This window comes from Canis lupus, chromosome 18 (genome assembly GCF_048164855.1).
Source record: "Canis lupus baileyi chromosome 18, mCanLup2.hap1, whole genome shotgun sequence".
NCBI classification, from domain to species: domain Eukaryota; kingdom Metazoa; phylum Chordata; class Mammalia; order Carnivora; family Canidae; genus Canis; species Canis lupus.
Window position 1 is genome coordinate 9,393,407 of NC_132855.1, and position 24,041 is coordinate 9,417,447.

A 24,041-nucleotide genomic window follows, 5' to 3' on the forward strand; every position below is an offset into this window, starting at 1 on the left:
ACGTCTCCCTCTTTCTCTGAAAAGATCTTCAGGGCATGTCACCCACAACACCACCTTTCGTGGTCTCGGTAGCAAGTAGGAGTTTTTTCCTGGATGTACTGGCCGCGTTCAGCAGAGCCCGAGCTCAGGCCTTGGTCCCACCCCTGAGCTCGAATGCGGTGCAGGCGGACAGAGTGCGTGGGGATACTGAGCCTCGGTCCCAGCTCTACAGTGGGTGCCACGCGGGAGCCAGCTACCTCTTAGTAGGTTAAATAAGTTATGTGCAGAGTGTCAGTGACTTGTCCACAGTGAACTTGATAACCATCAAAGTGGCAGAGTTCCCTCTTACCTAACCTGACCAGTGCTGGGGCTTTCCAGAAACCCCTGCCCACCTTCCCAGCTCTCGGGCCTACTTCAAGGATAACCTTCATTTTTCCGGAATGAGAGACAGTCCCAGGCCACAGAATACTCGTACATCTTGTAAAACAGAACAAACAAACCAAAAAAAAAACAAAAAAAAAAAAAACAAAACAAAAAACAACGAAAAAAAATGTGTCCACCATTTGGCAAGTCCCTAAAAATCCTAAATCTCAGTTTGGGCCCGTAAATAAGACCCTTGGCTACAGGAAGCCGTGCTGAGTTGGTGATGGCAGAGAAGCTTCCTGTGCCAGCCGTGCTGAGAGCAGGAACACAAACAGGCGCAGCCTTTCTTTTTTCCACGCCGGGATCCGGAGTTGAGGCTGATCTCTGTGGCCGTTGCAAAGGATGCAGCAAAATGCATTTTTGAAGATTGCATTTACTTCTTTTTTTCCATATTGAGAATGTATCCCCTAAACTCTGATACCTAGCTTATTAAAAAAAAAAACAAACAAAACAAAAAAAACTTTACCACGTGCTCGTTAGCGCTCAGGGGGAACACAATTGCCTTGTTTTGAATCTTGGTGCTCTGAGAATCAGATGCCTCTTTGTCCCCGACACACTGACACTAAGAGTGGCACACTGCGTCCGGGTCTGAAGCTCACGATCCTTGCCCTGCATTCTCCATATGTGGGCAGATTTTTCAAACTGTTTTTGGGGTTTTGTGTTATAGTGTATGGAGGTGAGGCATACGTTCACTAGTTGCCAGTGTGTCCTCTCTTTTTGGCTTCTCTCTGTAATTAATGCACTCAATTACATGGCTCTCTTTTTTGTTTTTTTTTAATTTCACCTCCAGAATAAGGAGTTTGTGTGTCGAGGGCATGACTACGAAAGGCTGGAGGCCTTCCAACAGAGAATGCTGAATGAGTTCCCCCACGCCATCGCCATGCAGCATGCCAACCAGCCCGACGAGACCATCTTCCAGGCGGAAGCTCAGTGTATCCACACCTAGACGGGTTAGATCCACTGGCCATTAGCTGCAGAGCATTTTTGTGCCAGGTTGTTTAGCCTCTGGCCCCTTTGCAATAGCCAAGTTCTTACTCTCCCTCCTTCCCTTCTTGATTTTTAGCTTAGTTCCTTCCAAACAACATTGTCCTAGTTATTATCACAATGTCAGATGAAAGGAAATCCCTTAAGGATTCTGGTTAAGATTTTTTTTTTCCTTTCAATTAAAACTTTTCTATCTCAGCCCTGCTTTTAAAGCTCCTTTTAGTGATTTCCCTTAGAATAACTTTCCTCCAACATATCCTGTGGAAACCGCTTCAGTTGGAGGAAATGATAGCATCATATTTACTGGCATATGCCATTCAGCCCCTTTTCCCTTTTTATTTTTATTCTGGAAGGAAGGGCAGGGAAGGAGGTGCCTTAGTATCTTTGGGGGACTCTTAGCCATGGCATCTTGGACAGCCTTTGATGATTGCTGTGTAATTGACACTCTCGTGGTCTAAAATACGAACAACTCAACTGAAATTACCCAGGCCCTAGAGACAAACGGAATTCACCCCTTGAGAATGTTTCTGCCTCTTCCTAAAACTTACGATCTTTAAGGAGACAAGAAGCTCCCACTGATAATCATGGATACCATTTCAAAGTAGAAAATAAAATGCAACAGAAGCAAGACTTTACATCAGGGAAAAGATTTTGCTATCCTTCTTTGAGAAGAAGGTAACTATACTAGTAAATATGATACCCTTTAATGTAATTTTAAAAATATCATCTACAACAACACTCTGCTAATCAGTACAAGATTTGGGAGAGTGATACCCCAAGTGTGGGAAGGCTGGAGACACAGAGCATCACACAGGTAAATATAAATCACTGTCAGAACTGGTTTCTGTCTTTGGCCACGGTTGCATGGGTATTTATACATTATTTTACAAACATTAATTAAGAGGGGCCATGCATGAACTAAAGAGAAGAGTGTCTCTTAAATGAGGATTAGGATTAATACGATTCTGAGTACCTAAGATCCAAGCCCTTCCCACCCACCCCCACCAAAACACCAAAAAGAGGAAAAAAGAAACAAAAAAATCAGTGACACATAAATTCATGAGTTATTTTAATCAGGTGCTTAGAATCACCTCCCTAAACCTAGTGCAAGGCCTGTAGTTTGAGAAATGGTTTGTTGTCAACTGAGTTCTTGGCGCCTTCTTGGCAATTTTTTTAAATGACTTTGACCCAACGGAAGCACCAGATTATTACCCATCCTCTGCTCTCTGCCACAGCGCAGCTCAAGCCAGGTTTCTGTGGCGTTTGCCAAGTCAGGTTTCTTCCTTGACTTTTTAATCCTAGATTTGCAGATATATGCCGTGACTCCTATTCCGGAGAGCCAGGAGGTCCTGCAGAGAGAGGGTGTTCCGGACAACATCAAAAGTTTCTATAAAGTGAATCATATCTGGAAATTCCGCTATGACAGACCATTTCACAAAGGCACTAAAGATAAAGAGAATGAATTCAAGGTACCGTGCAGTTCTCATTACATACGGCTTCCTGTGAGCTTCTTGGGACAAGCCCCTCGATAAATAGAGTCCAGTAGGGGCATCTGGGTGCCTTCAGCACAGGTCATGATCCCAGAGCCCTGGGATGGAGCCCCGAGTCAGGCTCCCTGCTCGGTGGGGAGTCTGCTTCTCCCTCTGCCCCTCTCCCTGCTTGTGCTTGCTAGCTTGCTCTCTCTCTGTCTCTCCATCTCTCCCTCTCCCCATCTCTGTCAAATAAATAAATAAAATCTTAAAAAAAAAAAAAAAAAAAAAAAAGAATGGAATCAAGTGATAGAACCAGAAGGGACCAGAAATCATTTAGTCTTGTTGATCTCAAACTCAGCTGTATGAGTTGAGTGCCATGGGGTGCTTTCGTAACCAGCCTTCTTAGCTCAGGAATCCTGCCTCAGTAGGTCTGAGAGGAAGGCCTGGGATCAGCTTCTTTGTGACAATGCTGGTGGTCCTCAGACCATGTCAAAGATGTCATGGTTGAGCCCAGTCCTCTCATTCCTTCATGCTGAACGAGTGGAGGGGACCTCAGGGTGTTCATTCTCAGAGACAGTAGTCAGCGGTGAGTAGCGAATGCCTGACCGACAGGGAAGAGGAGCTTCTGAGACGGGGAACAGCCAGGTAGACCGCTGGTACGGTGGAAGATTTCCGTGTGATCCCTGCTTTTTCTTGTTAGGATGGGGTGTCCCTAGGACTTCTGAGAAGACACAGAGTGAAGGCGCCCCATAGACCCCTTGCCTGTGCTGTGAGCTGTCTGTTCTCACCAGCTGTAATACGCCTTGCTGTCTCTCAGGCTGTCACAGCCCCACTGGGGGGGGGGGGGGGGGTGCCACAGAGACATTATAATCTCTTCTTTCCTTGATAACAGTGAGACCCGATAGAGCCCCAGGTAGTCAGAACACAAAGCAAACCCGTTACTGTGGGCCAATCGGCTTAGCTTCTTTCATCACAGAGTCTCTACTTACGCTGGGAAACGTTCTCCTAACACGATTAGCATTGCCGGCGTGATGTCAGGTTGCCTCGTGGCCTCCGTCCGCCCAAGTGTCCGTTCCCAGTGCCCACAGCAGTGGCTCCGGGATCGGGCCCGGCCCGGTGATCGCAACGGGAAGCTGAGGTTGGGCCGCAGTGTCACGACGGGCCTCACACCAAGCCGTCCTCTGCACCAAGAGGCTGACGGGTTACGCATCAAGGCAAAGAACCTGTTGGAAGAGACAGTCCTGGGATGTCACTGAGAAAACCCACGATCATTTTCTAGTCCTTTTGGATACTTACATTTTTCTTTGTGTCCCACAAAACCAATTAGCGATCGTTCGTTTGTGATGTAGTTTTGGCTGCAGGTGTTTTCACTGATTGCCAAGTCTGAGAGATCCCCCGGAGTCAGGCAGTCGACTTGCTCAAAGTCACGTCCTAACGACCCGGAGCCCCAACACCTTCTAGTACCTTCTCTGCACCGCAGTTCCTCGTGGCCGTCACTTTAAGTATTGTCAGTGGGATGGCAGTCCCCCTAGAAAAATGATAAGAAATCTGGCTCCTCGTGCCTGTGCATGCAGCACTTGGCATCTGGCTCCGAGCTGCCCTTCCAGAAGCCTCATCAGTGCCACAGCCCACTCGCCTGCCCTCCTCGTGGGCTCCCACGACATTGAACTTCTCTCCCCCGTCTCCTGCTATGGGGCCTGTGCGGGCTGCTTCCCGCTGCCTCCCTCCCTGCCCTCCACCTGGCAAACTCCTACTCGCTCGTCAGCAGCCCGCTCACGCGTCACCTCCTCTGAGCAGCACCGTCCTCCCCCCACCGGCCGTGTGCCTGTGGCCTCCTGCTCTCTCCCCGCACCTCAGACCTTCCCTCCTCTTGGCCCTGAGCCCTCCCTTCCCCACCGACCTCCCAGCCACCGTCCCAGGGACCCTGCCCTATTTGTCTCAGTCTATCTTGGCCGACATGAAGAAATCCTTCCATTTTCTGTTGTTCTGGAATAAGTGGCACTGTTTCAGGGAGTTTGTCCAGTTTATCATCCTCTTGAGAATGTACTTTGTTGAAGTAAGAAAAAAGAGGCATGCACACAGAAACGTGGTTGACAAAAGAGAAATCTGTCACCCGCAGCGGCTCCCATCAAGGCAGCTGTGGCTTCACGTGTCACAGGGGTGCCCTTCCTGGCCAGGGGAAGCCTCAGCTCCTTAAATACAGATCCTCTTGGATGATGGCCTTTGAAATGGGCATGAGAAAATGTGGCCCAGTGAGGACATCAGAAGTTCTAGGAGATAGGGTCTGTGCTGCTTCTCCAGGAAACTAGAACATACCCCCAAGCAGGTCACCCCCCAGCACTGCCTCCTTGATGCTTAGCTTCTTCCTCTTTATAAGAGAAAGATGGAGCTACATGATTCCTCACGGACCTTTCCTCCGTGAGGATGTTGTTATTCTGATCCTGTGTTGACTGGCTGATACTCTTGACCCTTCTAGATAAAAATGGCAAGACCTTAAAGAGTGATGGGGGTTTACGTTGGAATTTGAAAGAACAGGCAAAGGAAATAACGTAGTGGCCTCTTCCTATATCTCAGGCCTGCTGTCTGAAGTAGATCATGTAGTCCACGCAGGAAAAAGTGTCTGACAACATAGAATGGAACTATTAACCCGGCCTCGGTGGTATCTTACTGTGATGGCTTCACGAGTGTGAAGGGATGGCCCACATGCTGGAGAGAAGCCTACAGAAATAAGCAAACCTGACCAAGTTGAATGGCACACATTAGTCATAGCTCAGTAACTACAAAGAAGGGACACTTGGGGACTTAATTTGTTTTGTATTCCGTAGAGTCTCTGGGTGGAGAGAACATCGCTGTACTTGGTGCAGAGTTTACCTGGAATTTCCCGCTGGTTTGAGGTGGAAAAGCGTGAAGTGGTAAGGATCAGAGCTTATTCTCAGGTACTTTCCCATCACAGTTGCTCACCGGGAGTCACGCCATAGATTCATTGCTTCTGCTGTTGACTCCAAGTCCCCGGAAGCGCACAGAGTAAGTTAGTGAATGTTAATGGTATTGACCCCTGTGTGACCGAGGCTTGAAGGTCGCCTTGTGACCGAGGTCGGAGTTACTGTACTCCTAGTCCGGCCAGCGAGAGGCATTCCTCAAAAAGGACTCTGACTACAGCATGGGAACAACTCGGGTCCTTGAGTAAAAGATCCGGAATTCGAATGCCTGTAGGCCAGAGGGAAGAGGTTCTCTACCTTGTCTTATTGACTCATCCTACCAAAACTATGAGGTATGTATCCCTACCCCTATTTTTGCAAGTTTCAACAAGAAGCTAAAAGCCTTTGCCAGAGGTCTCACATCAAGACAATAAAAAAGGATAGATTCGAGCCCAGATTTTCCTGACTCGAAAGCCAATTCTATCCATGCCTTTTAGCTCAGTGTCCTTAGGGGCTGCAGGGGGGCTGGCGCAGAGCCCCAGCACCCTGTCTTCCTGTTGGCAGTAGAAGGGTTAGCCTCACTGTGCAGTCCCGGGTGAACACCAGCTAGAGACCAGCAGGTGGCATTCTAGAACCTGGAAACCAGCACCCCAGAACCCTTCAGGCTGTAAAACATGCTCCAGCTCTGGGCCCCAGTTCTGGAGCCGACAGCAGCTATATGGGGGTGAGACCTCGCCCTGGTGCCTCTGCCGCTCTTCAGGCTCGCAGCACCTCATGGCAGCCCTGCTCCCAAGCCGCAGCCCTTCTCCCTCCCTTGGGGCATCCATCATGATCAAAGCCAGCCCTTTGATTGCCGTAGCCCTCTACCTGATAGAAAACCTGACAATTGTGAAAATATCATTTAACCCCTTTCTTATTTAGATGACAAGCCTACTCTGTCAGGGAGTAAGTAAGTAGTTCCTGCCCAAATCATCTTCCAAGAATGGCTTATCCAACCTGAAACTTCACTAAGCACTGAAACCACTCAGCTTATCATGGTCGATGAAGCTCAGGATTTAGGGGCATCTTCCCTTCACAGTGCTGAAAAATCCACGTGGCTTCCAAAACAAATGGAACTCAGTTCAGTAGACTGCCTCAGTGTACTCATCTTCTTGTAGGGTGTGAGTCAAGGGTGCCCAGAGCTGGTTGCCCACATAGTATACCCTGGTGCCTTCCATGGAAGAGGAGAGGCTGTTCAACAGCGTCAGAAGGTCTTATTATGCTTCCTGCTGAATGGCATTGCCCCAAAACCACGGAATGTTCTTAGTCATCTAGCCCTGCATTAATGATTCAGAGAGCCTTTTCATCTACTTACTACCCAGAGTGTTAAATTCTCTGAGGCCTTACCAATGGTCCTAACCTTTGAAATATAACCCCCTCCCCCTCACACACACACACACACACACACACACACACACACACACGTACAAATAGGCATAAAAAGTACCATGCTGATAATGATTAAAGAAGCGTTACAAAACACAACCTTTCAAACGTCAGCTGCCTACTTTATTAGAATATATATAATCTTACATTCTGTCAAACAGAACAAATTAAATTGGGCTACTTTGTTCTCTGAACACAGCCCACTCATAACAACCTTATGTCTTTCTCTTGTTCCTACTGCCTGGAATGTCCCCACCTTCTACTAAAGTTGCTGGTTTACCGCTTCAGTTCATGGCATATAAGGTCCTCGAGATCAGGGGCATGTAGTAGGTACTAAATACATGTATCCCAACCTGAATTGAATTCCTTATGTACAATGCCAAAACTTAAAAGATTCTCAAAACCAAAAGATGTTTTCATAAGCTCATCTCCAAAACTCAGTTTGGCAATAAGCCTAACCTGATCTGACGTAAGACCACTCATGATCTGTATTTCACTTAGTACAAATATTCCTATGTTTTGCTGCAGAAATATTAATGCATTTGGTTAAAGAGAGTCTCCCCAGACCTTTCTTGAGGATTATGTAATATGCTTCGAGCTATATATCACATTTCTAAAATTTGAAATTTTCTGAAATGTGAAACATCTAGCACCAGAGGTGTTACAGGAGGCTGTGGGCCTTTACTCACTAAGTCATAACCCCAGAATATATTATCCTATTCTTTTGAAGATAACAATGCCTTTGAACTACTGTTTTCTTGGAAATTGCCTTTATTGTCTTGAGAACAAAAAAATCTGTACTTTTTTCTGATTAATAAAGTAAGCTCATTTAAAAAAATTTTTAAACAAGATTTAAAAATTATAAAGGAAATGTATGATGAGGTTTTAAACGCCAATTACAGATAATGAGAATATTTTCACGTCATGTTATATCCATCAGGAAATCGTGGGGCTCTCCTATCAGAATATACGCAGAATCCAGCCACTCTTCGCCAGCCCCCACTAATAGCACCATCTAGCGTCTGGTTTCTGCAGTAGTGTCCTACCTAAGTGGTCATGTGCTTCTCCCTTAATCCCCTGCAATCACCTCTGTGCAGAGTACCCGGTGTCCCTTTTAAATTAAAGTTGTATCATACAAAAATAAAGAAAATATATATTGAACCTGATTTGCCCATCATTTTACTTAAACAGCCATCCAAAAGGCCAATATTGTTTTACCAGCACCTGTTTTATACTGGGTTATTGTAAAGTAAATCTCAGGCATCCTATCATTTCATCTATAAATAATCCAGTATGTATATTAACAAAAAAATATCACCACAATATCATGCATCATCTCATCTAAAAAAAATTAACAGTAATTCCTTCACATAAAATATCAAGTCAGTGTTCACACTTCACCAAGGGTCTGTTTATTTTATGAGTTTTGTTTGGGTCTTTTTTTGGTCATTTGTTGTCTTTTATTTTTTTTTAAGATTTTATTTATTTAGTCTTATTTTTTATTTATTTTTTAATATTTCATTTAAATTCAATTTGCCAACATATAGTCGTTTGTTGTTTCAGTTCAGATCCAAATAAGGGCCATACATTGCAGCTAGTTGAAATGTCTCCTAAAGTCTCTTTTGATCTATAGGTTCTCCTTGAATTGCTTTTTTTCCTTGCAATCTGCAGACTGAACCAGTGGGATAATTTAATGGGTTTCTTTGTCCCTATATTTTTTTGTAAATTGGCAGTTAGATTTAGGAGTTTGATAAGATACTGTTATTTTGGATTTTTCTTTTTTCTTTTTTTTTTTTTTTTTTTGCAAGAGTACTTCATAGGGGATGTTACATGCTTCTGGTTGTCTCTCTTGTTGCTGAGTTGGCAGCCACTGATGATCATGGCCCCCAGCTACTGGGTGTCACAAAATGGTGGTATCTTATCATTCCTTCTTTGTTTATTCATTGGAACACTTCTGCAGTGAGAAGGTTCTCTCCTCAACCATATGAGTACCCTGAGGTATAGCAGGGGAAGGATAACAGCCTATAAAAGTGACCACAGAAGTTCTTGTTTGGTTGGTTTTGTTTTTCGTATCATTGGTAATTCATGGATTTAAGCATGCTTAGTTTTTTAAATCCGTTGCAGTTATTGCTGTTATTAATTTTCAGGTTGTTCCATTTTGCCCTTGGGAGCCTCTTCAGATTGACTTCTGAGTCTCTGATAGTATCCAGTAGTCGTTACTGAGCTGACACACAGGCCTGGATTGTCAAATCAGATGTGGGAATCGGCAGCAAGCTTGGCTGATAACTTTAAGGCAATCAGGAGGCTCAGATGAAGCACAGAGACATCTGAGACCTCAAGCCTTATCTTCTAGATCCTTCTTCCCCACATCAATAATAATTTGAAATAAAGTCTTTAAGTGAGGCTCACAGGATTTCTCACGCAGGGGGCACATTTAAATTGTGAAATATTCCATTTTGTGCGGCAGAGAGTTATGAAACTTTCCTGGGACATTCTGTAGGAAATCATGTCTTCAGGCAGAGTTCTAGGTTTTATTAGTATAAGCAATTCTTTAGCTGAGGACACAGATACCATCTCTCCCTCCTAGTAATTAGTCTTAATGTATTTACTTGAAGGTTCAATTGACAAGGGGATAAGACCCTCTCACCTGCCGCCTTTTCTATTCCCCAAAGATATGCCTCCGTTAAAGAGAGTGAAGGGTCACAGGCCAGCTGCTTTAATGCCTTCCTCCCAGCTGCCTTCCTGGCTTACTGGGATGACTTAGGTACTCCATGCTCAGTTATACATGCTCTGCCCCAGACCTTAAAGCAACCATTTCTCCAATGACTCCTGCTGCTTTGTAGTGGTAAACGGTATTTAAAGATCACAGTCTGGGGACTAGCAGAAAACAATCCCTTGATGAACATTTTTTACACAATATTCTTTGCACACTTCTGACCATCTCCCTAGGAAAATTTCCTTGGGGGTGAAACGATCTATCAAAGAGTCCATAGTTTAACCTTTGATTCACGGACCAACAACAGCATATTATCAACTTATATCTTGTCTGGCGGGAATAACTGTTCTTGGGAATACCCAGCTTCCCAGCATCCTCTCCAACCCTGGGCACAACAGGGTTGTGTTATTTAAATCTTTCCAGGGATCCCTGGGTGGCACAGCAGTTTGGCGCCTGCCTTTGGCCCAGGGCGCGATCCTGGAGACCCGGGATCGAATCCCACATCGGGCTCCAGGTGCATGGAGCCTGCTTCTCCCTCTGTCTATGTCTTGGTCTCTCTCTCTCTCTCTCTCCCCGACTATCATAAATAAATAAATAATTTTAAAAAAATAAATCTTTCCAAATAACAGATCAAAAGTGATCATACTAGGGTTGATTTTTTTTTTTTTTTTTTTTTGGCATTTGTTGAATACTGGAGGAGATGATATGTTTTCATATTATTTACTTGTTTCTCTTTATTTTGTGAATGCACTGGTTATATTCTATGTCTGATTTTCTTCAGTATTTGAGAAATATCAATAATTAGGAATATTTGTGGAAACATTTCCTGAAGTTATTATTTATCTTTGGTCTGCGTTGCATTTTATTTACTTTTTAAGTATTCATATTAACAGCATTTGAATCTATAGAGATGAGCATGATTTTTTTTCTCCATCAGCCAAAACACATAAAATTTTCCATCTTAACTATTTTTAAATGTATGGTAAAACCGTGTTAACTATGTGGGCATTGTTATGCAACAGACCAGTTTCATCTCCCAAAACTAAAACTCTGCATCCTTTGAACATTTCCTCTTTTCCCCCTCACTGGCCCCTGTTGTACTTCCTAAGACATCTTACTTTTTAACTTTCCATCCATCAGAGTCCTCAGACTTTTCCTTTATAGTTTAGCTTTTGTGATTATAAGACAAAGGTTTATTGTCATAAATAGTGTCATAAATACCCACTAACCAGCACTCAGTCAAGAAACAGAACATTGCCAGGAGCACCCCAGAAGCTTCCCATGTACTCTTTCCAGTTGCAACTCGCTCCCTTTCCTTTCCCTTACAGGTCACTGCTATCCTCACTTAAGTGGTATCCATTCCCTTGCTTGGTTGATCATCTAAGTTTGTTTCCCCAAAACAAGTCAGTTTCCTTTTGCCTGATTTTGAACTGTATCTAACAGTGTCATAGTGTGTATATTCTATTATAATTTGGTTCTGTTACTCAGTACTATTTGTAACGTTAGTCCATGGTATTACCTGTGACTGACCTTTGCATTGCTGTGTCCTGTCCCATGGTGTGAACATACCACGGTATGTTTATGCATTCTCTTATCAGTGAACATAGAGATTTTTGAGACACTTATGACCATTTTTGTATGTTTCTTCACATACATGTACACACATCTCCTACTCTGCTTTTTTCTCAGATATATGCCTGCAGAGAACTGCATGTAGGACCGTAATGTATAATAAAGAGCTCTTTAACTTTAGTGGATAATGCCAGATTGTTTTACAAAGTGATTGAAACAATTTGAACTTCCAACAGCCGAAATCGAGAGAGTCTAGCATGTACTTTCTCATCCTTGTTTGCTCTTGTCCTATTTATTTTTGCCATTTGGTGGGTGCTTAGTAGTGTATTACTGTGGTATTGTTTTTCACATTGTTGATCAAGTGAGGTTCAATACCGTCTCATATATTTATTGGCCATTTGGATTTCTTCCTTTGTAAAGTGCCTATAGAAGTCTTTAGCCCAATTTTTATTGGGTCACTTGCTTTTTTCTTATTGGTTTGTAAGAGTTCTTTATATATTCTGGACAGAGGCTCTTTGATGGCATTATATGTTATTAATATCTTCTCCTTTCTGGCTTATCTTTCCTTCTCTTTATAGTGTCTCTTGAAGAATGTATAATCTTAATTTTGACATAGTCAAATTATTCTAGTACTTTTCAGTGTTGTTTTAAGATGATGTAAGTGACCTTTAAAAATCTAATTTGTTTCCTTAACTGAAAAAACCAATATTTAAATGTGCTTATTGTAAGCTTGAATTATTTTACGGCTAAGAGCTTGGCAGACCTTCACTTCAAAAAGAATGTCAATGACAATAATGGCCACAATGTTTAACATCTGAAGAACACTTTCATCATTTTCACAGTCAGGTCGCCCATATAACCTAGAATTTTTAACTCATTATAATTCTGTTTGGCTCTCCTTCAACAAATAGATCCTGCAGCATATATGATTATCTTATTTTCTGTAACTCCCAACTGAGTACCATCCTGTGCCACCTTATGGTGCTGATATATATGCATATGGGGTCCATATGGGCATATGTCCCATCTTCCCAACTGGGCTGAAAGCTCCTTGACATCAGAGGATTTGTAAATGCATCTTTGTATCTCCTGTGGTGCTCTTCATTAAGTAAGCAACTGAAAAGGTGATAATAACATGCAGGGCCCCTGAATACTTAACCCTTCATAAGAAAAAAAAAAGAGGGATCCCTGGGTGGCGCAGCGGTTTAGCGCCTGCCTTTGGCCCAGGGCGTGATCCTGGAGACCCGGGATCGAATCCCATGTCGGGCTCCCGGTGCATGGAGCCTGCTTCTCCCTCTGCCTGTGTCTCTGCCTCTCTCTCTCTCTGTGTGTGACTATCATAAATAAATAAAAATTAAAAAAAAAAATTAAAAAGAAAAAAAAGAGTTTAAATAGACATGAGATCGAGTTTTCTTTTAAGGATTACATGGCTTGTTGCAGTACTAATATATAATTGATGATTGCTGATTACCCAAACCTCATTTCAACCAGTCAGTATAATCACCTTCACTTTCCAGAACTCTGAATGCACAGTTCATTTGTCTTCCACATCCTTGTCTATTCTACTGTATGGCCCCCCGGTAGAGATATTGATGGGGGTCAGGGGGGAGCACAGATCATTCAGAACATGGACATTCTATTTTCTTCTTGAATGTCACAAAATCCAAAATGTGGTTTATTCTCATTTGCTTCTCAGGTAGAAATGAGTCCTCTGGAGAATGCAATTGAAGTATTGGAAAATAAAAATCAGCAGCTGAAGACTCTGATTAGTCAGTGTCAGACAAGACAGATGCAGAATATCAATCCCTTGACCATGTGCCTGAATGGAGTTATAGATGCTGCGGTGAATGGCGGGGTTTCCAGGTATCAAGAGGTGAGGATTCAGTGTTGTTGTTTGAAAGTTTTTAAATGGGGGCAGCTGGGTGGCCCAGTGAGTTGTGTCTGCCTTCTGCTCAGGTCATGATCCCAGGGTCCTGGAATCAAGCCCTCTGTGGGGCTCCCTGTTCAGCGGGGAGCCTGCTTCTCCCTCTCCCACTGCCTCTTCCCCCTGCTTGTGCTCTCTTTTGCTTATCTCTCTCTCTCTTTCTCTCTCTCTAATAAATAAAATCTTAAAGTTTTTAAGTGTGATTTCTTAGGGGTTCAGAAGTCTTTTTTCAAAATGTGTACAAATTGCCACATGCTAATATAGGGCTCCCACTGATACAGAGTTCTTTGTTAAGTAGAGCAAACAAGTCATTTGTGATGCACACTTACTCCATTTTCCTATATGTGATATTTTGAAGACAAAAGTGTGTGTGTGTGTGTGTGTGTGTGTGTGTTCTTGGATGAATAAAGGTTATCAAGAATGTTAAATAAATGTCTACCTAAAACCAGTTCCCTGACCAAAGAGGTTCCTGGGCATAGAAAAATCTGATCTTGTTTAGAAGATTCTTTAAGTGGACTTTTCATCTGCCCTTGTGGTTTTAAACAGAAAAGCACAACAGCTTGGAAGGTGAGGCCACCATTTTAGTCATACTGACTCTTCAAGCACTTTATTTTATGATATAAAGCTTATTGATTTGGATTTGCTACTTGCTTGCTATATCAAAGACACTTATTTACATAATTTCTGCTCTCCCTTAAACAATCCTTTCCTGGGGGATCCCTGGGTGGCGCAGCGGTTTGGCGCCTGCCTTTGGCCCAGGGCGCGATCCTGGAGACCCGGGATCGAATCCCACATCGGGCTCCCGGTGCATGGAGCCTGCTTCTCCCTCTGCCTGTGTCTCTGCCTCTCTCTCTCTCACTGTGTGCCTATCATAAATAAATAAAAAAAATTAAAAAAAAAAAAAAAACAATCCTTTCCTTATAGGCCCTTTCTGACCAGCTGTCCATAGTAGGAGTAATTCCTTCTGCCACCACAAATGTGGTTTACACTGGTGCTTCTTTAAAGATGCTGGGTCTTTAGGAGCAGGTTTGTGGCTCATACTTTCTTTTTAACTCCCCTGAAGTAAACTGACTATCCTTTCTCTCTCTAGGCATTTTTTGTCAAAGAATATATCTTAAGTCACCCTGAAGATGGAGAGAAAATTGCACGGTTAAGAGAGCTGATGCTTGAGCAGGTAAGGTGGGGGCAGAAGCCAATCACCTTCTCTCTTTCCTGCCTAGCTATGCATGATTACCCAGAGACCATCTACTTGGCTTTTCTACGTCTGTGTTCTAAGAGAAGCCATCAGTCAGGGGTTAGGGATTCATCTGTAATGTATTCCAGCTTGCTAATTTTTATTTTTACTTTCCTCTTTGAATCAGCAATAAGTAAACTGTGAGTAAACAATGAGTAAACTATGAGTAAACTAAGCCCCTTACAATAGACCGCGTCATGTAGTCTCTTGGAACAATGCTTGAAGTTTCTCTCCCTAAAGACTTGCTGTAGGCTTGATGCCAACTTTTCCCTCAAAATTTTGGGCTCGAATCAAGCCAGCTCAAAATAAATGAATAGATGAATGAACAAGTGAAGGAATGAGATTCTTACTTAAATGTTCCAGTGAGGGGGCAATCAATAGACTTTGCTTTAAAACAAAGACTAAAGCCTATAGATAATATGATATGGACAAAACTGGATACAAGCTCATCATTTTCTTCTCCAGAGAAGCATGGTTTATTTATTTAGTTCCAGCAAGTACAAAGAACTAGAGTAATCTCTTTCCTGCTGTGTTCCTGCAGATAGCTCCTGGCCTGAAAAAGGTTTGAAAACCTCTGAAGGAGGAGACGTGAGGTTAAGAGGCTGGGGTTCAATAGGAAATAAAGACATTTTAGATCCATAAAAAATAGAATACATATCATAAAATATAACCAAGGCAACTCTTTCTACTTGATAATACCAAATTAATCAACAAATAAGGCATGCCCTTTGGGGTTAGAAAGTGATGAGGCTGCATCTGATTTTCATCCATATTTTATGCTCTGCAGGCTTAACCCACAGAACTTAATACTTGGGAGAAAGAAGTGGCCATGGACAGGGACCATGGCTGGAAGAGGGTCAGTTATGCAGCTTCTGGAAAAGAGAAAAGAGTTACTTTAAGTTGACCTGCAAGGAAATAGAGAATAAGTTAAGTTCTCGATGTGGCCCTGGGGGCGATATAGATACTAGAAGTGAGCAACTTAGGTTATTCAGTTCTATGGAATGATTGTGGCCTTTGTTGATATTCAAAATCACATATATTTAACCTGCGCACAGTCTCTAGCGAGTGGTTTGCCTCACTAGGACTCTGACTTGGTGTCTGACTGAATTCTTTCCCCAGAATTAAAATCAAAAGGGCCAAGGAGGCTCTCAAGAAAAATAAAATTGGAAACCTTTGTTTCCTCCATATCTTGCCTGGTTATGTTCACAGGGTCTTGTGGCAAGAGCTGTGACACAAGGAACCTTTAGATCTCTGTCATAGGACAAGCAGTCAAGCGTCTGCCGTGTGGCCTTGGGCCGGCCGTGCCATTTTTGTGAGGCTGTGGTAGTAGGGGACTGGGGATCAGGCTAGCAAGCGCACCATCCTCCTGTGGACCTCTGTGAGCTGGTTCAGGTAAACTTCTAGGAGACTCAGAGTTGTACTGCCCCAGTGGCTCTTCCAGAAAGGATTTGTTGTCCCAGCTGATGGGAGTGGTGGCCGTCGACATACACCTTGGGCTCTCAGGTCCTTTAGCTATTGCCTCAGCTGCAGAATGCTCCCCGGCCCAAGACCACCTGGTCTTGGATGGCCCACATCCAAAATACACATACAAAGCTGAGGCCCAGGGCTCCCCGGTGTGACTTCTCTGTGTCTCGGCTTCTTTTCAGTCCAGTCCTGCTTCTGCCCCTCCCATCCCTGTACAGAGGGTGCCGGACGCTCTAACCCACCAGGCTCAGTCCTGTTTGACTTGAGCTTTCAATCTTGAATCTTCATAAAATGTAAAGAGAAAAACCACTGTGGTGATGGTGTGATGGGCTTTCCTCACAGTTCATGAAATTCGTTCTTTTAACCACTTTAGCATGGGGCATTTTTTAAAATGTAAAAGACAGCTAATACTCAAAGGAATTAAGCACTATTAGTAGTTGAAGAACAAAAGAAACTTGAATGTTTGTGTTCATCTCATTTGGATCCTCAATGCAGGAAACCTTTTCTCGCTCTTTTTTTTTTTTTTTTTTTTAAAGAAGGGAGCTTCTCCTTATTGCATTATAATAGTGAATCAGAATAATAGTTTTTAACAAAAACAAAAAGCAAAAAAGCATAGCAACTATTACAGAATTCCTGTTCCTATCTTTAAGATTTTTAAAAATTTATTTATCTATTCATGAGAGACACAGAGAGAGAGGCAGAGACACAGGCAGAGGGAGAAGCAGGCTCCATGCAGGGAGCTCAACGTGGGACTCGATCCTGGGTCTCCAGGACCACGCCCTGGGCCGAAGGGAGGTGCTAAATCACTGAGCCAGGGTAGCCCCAGTGGTGCAGTGGTTTGGCACCTCCTGCAGCCTGGGTTGTGATCCTGGAGACCCGGGATCGAGTCCCGCGTCGGGCTTCCTGCATGGAGCCTGCTTCTCCCTCTGCCTGTGTCTCTGCCTTTCTCTCTCTCTCTCTTTGAATAAATAAATAAATCTTTAAAAAAATTATTTAAATCACTGAGCCACCTAGGCGTCCCTCCTGTTCCTATCTTACCTCCATGTCCTCTTCAACAAATTTTAGAAACCCAGGGGAGGATAGATGGGCAGAGCAGAATCTGATGGAAGAGAAAGAGAGTATCATGGAAAAGGAGGTGCCATCCAGAAAAGAGATCCCTTGGGGAGAAGCACCTGACCCACTAACAGAGAGCAGCTCCTGCCCAATCCTGGAAAGTGCAGAAGGGGACCAACGCCACGTAACTGCTTACACGGGTTGTTATCACAGATCTAAAATACATGGGAAGGAAGCTTAGGGCAGAAGGAAAATCAGACCTTAGTTGGAATCCCCATTCGTCTTTTAGTACCTGCGGGATCTTTCTGACCCTCTGTGTCCTCATCTGTAAATGAAGGACCACTCCTTACTTGTGGGATTGAGAGGATTAGCGAGGACACGTGCCAAACGCGTGGTACACTGCTTGACCCCCTTGCAGGCACTTGGAGTTACTCACTGATGCGGGGTTTTTTTTTTTTTCCCTTGTCTTATTATCCAGGCACAGATTTTGGAGTTTGGTCTGGCCGTGCACGAGAAGTTTGTGCCTCAAGATATGAGACCCCTCCACAAAAAGCTGGTCGACCAGTTCTTTGTGATGAAGTCAAGTTTAGGGATACAGGTACGTCCACCAAGCGTCCATAGGAGGCAGTCTGCCCGCTGCCCACTGCCCGCTGCTGGTTGCTCTTTGTTAGAGGGACCACGAAGCATCCAATAGTGACATCTTTTGGTTTTCCTACCAAACTGCACCATTCCACCAGGGAGTCCTCCAGTATGGAAGTTGCGTCATCTTCTATCTGCCCCCTTCAACTTTTATGAAAACAGAAAAGGGTGAGAAAACTTACGGATGCCGAAACTCACCTTTGTAACCCGACGTAAAGACCACAGCAGTAGGCTCAAACACCTCACGACTTGTTTTGCCCACAGAACATTTCCTTTCCTCCCTCTCCAGGAGTTCTCCGCCTGCATACAAGCCAGCCCAGTCCACTTTCCCAATGGAAGCCCCCGCGTGTGTAGAAACTCTGCACCTGCTTCTCTGAGCCCAGATGGCCCCAGGGTAATTCCTAGACGCAGGTAAGTCATATTCTGAATTATCTGACAATTTGGCAGCCCCACAAGATGATCTCAGCTGATTCTCTCATTCTTTATGGCACAATTTGTCAAACACGCGATTTCTTAATGAAATAATTAACCCGCGAGGCAGCTGCAGACATCTGCCACTGGTAAAACAGAACAGCTGAGAAACAAACAGACTCCAACTCTGGATTATGTTGAGGCAAACGGGAGACAACAAAAGGGGATGTGTGTGTGTGTGTGTGTGTATTCTCCCCCTTCGGTTCTCTACCGCACCAGCATGGGATAGAGTGCAATTCAGAGACTGAGTGAATGACCTTTCCTTTTCCCCCCCAAAACAGCCCATTAAGTTACCCAGCTGTGAACCGATACTCCTCTTCCTCACTGTCCTCACAAGCGTCTGCTGAAGTAAGCAATATTACAGGGCAATCAGAAAGCTCTGATGAAGTCTTTAACATGCAGGTACTTGACTGGCTTCTTAATCGTCTGCTCGTGTGTATTCCTTTTCTGTCTCCATCCTGAGAGTTTCTGTTCACTCTGCCGTCCTATCGGGCAGATCTGCGGGCAAGAGCTAAGTTAAGGACTCACCTTTAAATGCTCTCACGGCCTTGTGGGTCCCCGCAGAGTCTCCAGAGACGTGTCTCCCCAAACCGCCCCATCCACTCCAAGGAGACGTGAGCGAGAGAGAGAAAAGCCCGGGCCAGCCGTGCAGGGTTAGCTGTGAAACCCACCTGGGACTGGCTCCTTGGGTTCAGGACGCGTGGAGCCTGTCACCACCCACTAGCCGCCTCGTAGCATTGCTAAGTGGCCTTTTTGCTTCACGGTACAAGGTGGAGAGGTCGTTCTAAGATTCCTCTACCTACTTACGAGTCAGAAATTTTCCCTGATCAAAAGATTTTGATTGAAGGGGGAAAAAAGTAGTTTTTAAGGACAGGAGTCCATGTAACTCCTGCAACATAAAATTGTACTTAGACACCACTGCTACAGCATTTATAATAATTTATTGAGAATAAGCTGAAACTTCCCTCACCACTACCCTTAGAAAAGGGGGCATAATACATGTTGCCAAACTCATGCCTTGAGCACATTTTTGGAGAAAACGAGCAGGTGCGTGTTCCACCTTTGAGAAGCATCGGCTGTTTCGGGGCCCTAGGCGGGGGCCTCCAGAGTGTACTTTAGTCAGGGAGGGCACTGCTCCCCGGGCCTAAGTCCCAGGACGTCCACAAAACTAACGCGAGTGCGATCCTTTGGCAGGAGTCAAAAATCTCAGAGTATTGTTTTTTTCCCCCAGAGTATTTTGTTTGTTTTTTAAATCTCGGGTCCTTGATTAATCCAGACAGTCTTATCAGTCTGAGGTTTGTTTGTTTTTTTTTTAAGATTTTATTTATTTATTTATTCATGAGAGACACAGAGAGAGAGAGGCAGAGACAGAGGGAGAAGCAGGCTCCATGCAGGGAGCCCGATGTGGGACTCAATTCCGGGACCCCGGGACCATGCCCTGGGTCGAAGGCAGATGCTCAACCGCTGAGCCACCCAGGGGTCCCTGAGATTTTTCTAGATTTCTAAGTGGCCTTTTTCCTTTCATTTTTGTTTCGTTCTGTTCTGTTTGGGTTTTTTGGCCTCTTTGAAAGAAAAGAGCAGCGATGCTGTTTTCAATATGTCAGTGTTGTCTGGGGCCTCTAAGCAGTGGGTGATAACAGCTCCCGTGTATTTGCAGCCAAGTCCATCTACCTCAAGCTTGAGTTCGACTCACTCCGCTTCGCCTAACGTGACAAGCTCCGCCCCATCGAGTGCCAGAGGTCAGTGCCGGGCTGTGGGGTTGAGCCGGGGCGCCCCCGGAGCTGTGGCTTCAGGTTCCTCATCCCCGGCCAGCTGCCACAGCACACAAGCCCTCCAGGCAGGTCCAGCACCACCCCCTGATGACCCTTCCTTTCCTTCTCTTCTCAGCTTCCCCTTTGTTGTCTGACAAACACAAACATTCCAGAGAAAACTCTTGCCTGTCCCCGCGAGAGAGGCCATGCAGTGCCATCTATCCAACACCTGTGGAACCTTCTCAGGTAGTCCTTATGGGATGGAGATACTAGGAAACAAGCCAGTGTCTGGAATGGCTTACATACCTCTGCAGAGAAGCCCTGTGCCTGCCAGAGGCAACCAGATGGGCTGTTAGACGACAAGGCAAGCTGAGTGAAGAGCCAACCTCTCTGTCCCATGCCTGTTGTTCGCAATTTCTGTTGGAGCCATGTTTCCGATACAGATACACGGGTGGTTGCCTGAGCAGTAAAGCTGAGCGGAAAATGGGAAGTGATTTTGCCCTCCTTGACCTGATGTAACCATCACAAGGGGTAATTAGGTGGATGCGTTGGAGTGTCTGGGTGTGTTTGCATGCGTGTGTAGCAAAAATTTCGAGCGACTCTCGATGTTAGCAAAAGACCCTTGAGCAGAAACAGGACTTGTCCAGCAGCCTCTCCTCTTGGCGTCCCCCTAGTCTGAGAGAGCCTCAGTTGGTTCCTTTCTGGGGTACCCAGGAGAGCAAGGACAATCCTGGTCACCCCTGCCGTTCTTCAATGCGCCGAGGGAAGAGCAGTTGGGTGCTTGGGCTTTCCCTGCACCCCCCCCCCCCCCCAAGAGCAAAGGAGCGTGGCCCTCAGTTCCTGCTCCCACTTGATTTTGACGTGGCCTTTCTCATGCCAGGTGAGGACAGGGCTTTGCCCCCCTGCGCACTTCGAGGGCTCTGAAGGGGGGGTCTCAGAGGCGAAGATTCTTGGGTAGCCCTGAGGTTTACCGATGATCTGGGAATGACTTAGGAGCGGACAACAATACTTATGTATGTTCCGGCTAATTGTTCTGTTTTTCTACACCATCCTGGCAGAAGTCGGTAGCTGCATCTGGAAGTGGATGAGAGCGAGTGGGATGTGGCTTGATTGGTTTATCTTTGCTGATTGTGTAATCTTCCCGAAAGCCCCAGGATACCTCCTCTGCACAGCACTGATGTCTCGCAGAAACTCTCTCTGAGTGCGTTTGGCCGAACCAGCTCACCAGTTTTCCTTCCCTTTGTCACTTGCTGTTGCAAGCGAATCTCACCCTTTGTTCCCGTCTGCTCCAGGAGCGCGGTGCCAGCGCGGGGGACCCTGAAAACCTTCCTTGATTAGCCTCCGCCTTGTCCGCTTTTGGTAAAATGTGAAGCAGTGTGTAGTTGCCAAAACCTCAGTAATACACATTGCTATGGTGCCTCTACTTTTAAGGACTTGCACTTTTCCCTCTAATGTGTCAGGGAGAAGCACGTAAAATCGGCATTTTCGTGGGTTAAAAATTGTAGAATATTATCCATTTCATGTTTTTAACCTAGGATCGAAAACGTGCCCATCCACTAGAGATTTCTTGAGCTACTATTTCTCAATTTTTATTTACGTTTCCTGTGGCCAGTCTCGCATTCCTGTTTATAAAGAGCACCATAGCTTAACTGCTACTCACCAGTTTTCCGTCCATCTTATTATGAAAACTTATTTACCATTTACACCTAAAGTCTAATACAAGCTTCTTAAACTTGAGACTCTTCTCCCCCTTTTTTCCCTTAAATATGATTGAATTCTTGGTTCCTAGGCTCATCATGTGCCATATAAAAATTATTTTGAACAAAAAGTTTCAGTAATGAGACAGTCATCTCATTCTCTAGAAGGTCTCACTGTGACAGCATGTTGCATCATGAAAATAGACTCTTGTACTTTCCAGAGGCTGCTGTTTAATCATATTGCAGAAGGAGCCTTGCCACGCAGCGACCCAAATCTCTCTGCACCTGAGAAAGGTGGGTATAAAGCCAGCCCCTCCATCGGTCCCGAGAGGTGTGCGGCTTCGTTGTGTCTTCATTCTCTCCAGTCTACCGTGTGTCTGTGTGGAAGGCAGATCTCCAGTCTGTAATGATCGGGACTCATTTGCCCTTTTGGGGATTCGTGAAAGGCGGTCACTCGTGATACAGTCTTTCCAAACTGTTTTCTTGTAGGGTGTAACAGCAGAATCTAGGCAAATTAGGAACTCCTCTGCGAGCTGGCTTTTGGTGTCGGGTCACCAAGGCGATCCCTGTGGTCCCCGCAGCAAAGCTGCCAGTGAGGCTCCTTGTTCAGCACATGAAAATAGCACCTGCCCAGCTCGAGTCTCTGGTCCCACCCTTTGTTTCCCTTACGAAGCTCATTCTGCTGGTTCATCTGTTGTTTGTGGTGACTCAGAGACTATTTAAGAATCGCAATCCAGTGCATAATGGAGTGTGCCCTGCCTCAAGGTCGCACAAAACATGACAAACACGTGCATAGCCCTTAATAGCCAATTAGCAGCAGTGTGTGCAACACAGCAGAAGATGGAGAGCGGACTCCGCGCGACTTGCTCCACGGTGCAGGTGGGGGCTCGCGGCGGGTCCCCCATTCGCCTCCCTCAGGGTCAGGCCTCAAAAAGCCCAGCCAGTCTCGGAAGCCAACGAATCGAGTGACTAATGAAACGTTCCCGTAAAGTGCACTTTAATTGTCCTCGTTAAGAGCTAAACTGTATTGTCATTTGAGTCCACAGAGAGATTAACATTAAAACTTTTCCTTGGGAGACTGAAGTTAGTGAGACGGTGGCCAAAATGACTTTAAGACACAAATCTTGCTTTCATGTTGACAAGTCAAATATGAATCTTTGCCTGGAGAACTTGGTATTTTTCTCAGCCCTTCTACCTACGAAAACCGCAAAGGCGATTTAAAATGACTGAGAAAAATTATTTTAAGACCGGTGATTCCACTATCCATTAAATCGATGTGGTAATTTAGAGTAAAATGCTGAAATCCTAGCCGTGTCCATCAGATGGCAGTGTCTGTACAGGGAGCAAGCCACTGGAAATCTTAAGACTTGCTTTTCTGTAAACTTGATTTCCTAGCAGCTATTTATAATCTGGTGTGTCTTGCCCTTGCTCCTAACAGGGTTGTTCCATATTTCTGCATCTTACTGAAGCGTGGAACAGACAAATTACAAAAAAAGGAATGATACTGTCACTATCCCAAATCATTTTTCTTAGGACATACATCAGTGTAATCCATTGATTTCAGGAACGAGGGTCCTTTTCCCAAAGAGTTCGTCAACAGGGTGGTGTGGCGGGGTAATCCTGCCAGGTAGTTGAAATATTAGCCTGTTACTGCCTTCCCCCTTGTTGGGCACCAGTTGTCCAGGAGTTTCCACTAAAAACCAAGTTTTAAAATACTTTATTGACTCCATCCTCCATCTGTTATCCAGCATTTGTGATTCTCAACAAGATCCCGCGAACTGGTGTCAAGAGAGGTAGTTCTGTTTGACTGCTCGAGGGGAAATAAACAGACATGACATCGTCCAATTAAATGTCAATTATAACTGTGAGGTAGAAAATTAAATAAAGATTTAGTATTTAGGAGGTTTCCTGGGTTGTTTTTGTTTTTGCTTTTTTTTTTTTTAATCCAGTTGGGTTTTTTTTTTTCATTCTGGATAATTTTGACTTTCTTCTAAGATCTCAGGTGTTCAAAAGGCAAAGTGGACCGTGTGTTTTTAGCTGTGTTATTCCCTTCCAGCTGTGAATCCCACCCCTAGCAGCTGGAGCCTGGACAGTGGGAAAGAAGCCAAGAACATGTCGGATAGTGGGAAAATTCTCTCTCCCCCTGTCCCTCCAAGACCCACACAAACTGGTGGGTATTTGAAGCATTTGAACAATCACTTTTATAAAATAACTTTTATGACTACTCCAGCTTGTCATGAATTCCTCAGAGAAAGGTAGGCATTTGGTTCTGAGGTAAAAACCTTAGTCTCCCAATCCACTTACAATGTTTTCCCTCTT

The 24,041-nt window shown here is 44.6% G+C and overlaps 1 protein-coding gene across 8 annotated transcripts in view; it reads left to right on the top strand.

Annotated features, from left to right (window-relative positions):
- Positions 1-24,041, top strand: part of DOCK4 (dedicator of cytokinesis 4) — a 410,872-nt gene that overhangs the window by 378,208 nt on the left and 8,623 nt on the right. For 4 of the 8 annotated variants that reach the window (XM_072783430.1, XM_072783431.1, XM_072783432.1 and 1 more), the window contains 12 exons: positions 1,193-1,334; positions 2,689-2,855; positions 5,684-5,770; positions 13,186-13,362; positions 14,504-14,587; positions 17,643-17,762; positions 18,093-18,214; positions 18,556-18,676; positions 19,932-20,013; positions 20,162-20,271; positions 21,944-22,016; positions 23,779-23,892. In XM_072783430.1, the coding sequence (XP_072639531.1) occupies positions 1,193-1,334; positions 2,689-2,855; positions 5,684-5,770; positions 13,186-13,362; positions 14,504-14,587; positions 17,643-17,762; positions 18,093-18,214; positions 18,556-18,676; positions 19,932-20,013; positions 20,162-20,271; positions 21,944-22,016; positions 23,779-23,892 (1,399 nt within the window). Of the gene's footprint in view, positions 1-1,192; positions 1,335-2,688; positions 2,856-5,683; positions 5,771-13,185; positions 13,363-14,503; positions 14,588-17,642; positions 17,763-18,092; positions 18,215-18,555; positions 18,677-19,931; positions 20,014-20,161; positions 20,272-21,943; positions 22,017-22,211; positions 23,625-23,778; positions 23,893-24,041 lie in introns of those variants that run through there. The other 4 variants (XM_072783435.1, XM_072783436.1, XM_072783434.1 and 1 more) reach the window with 3 other exon arrangements.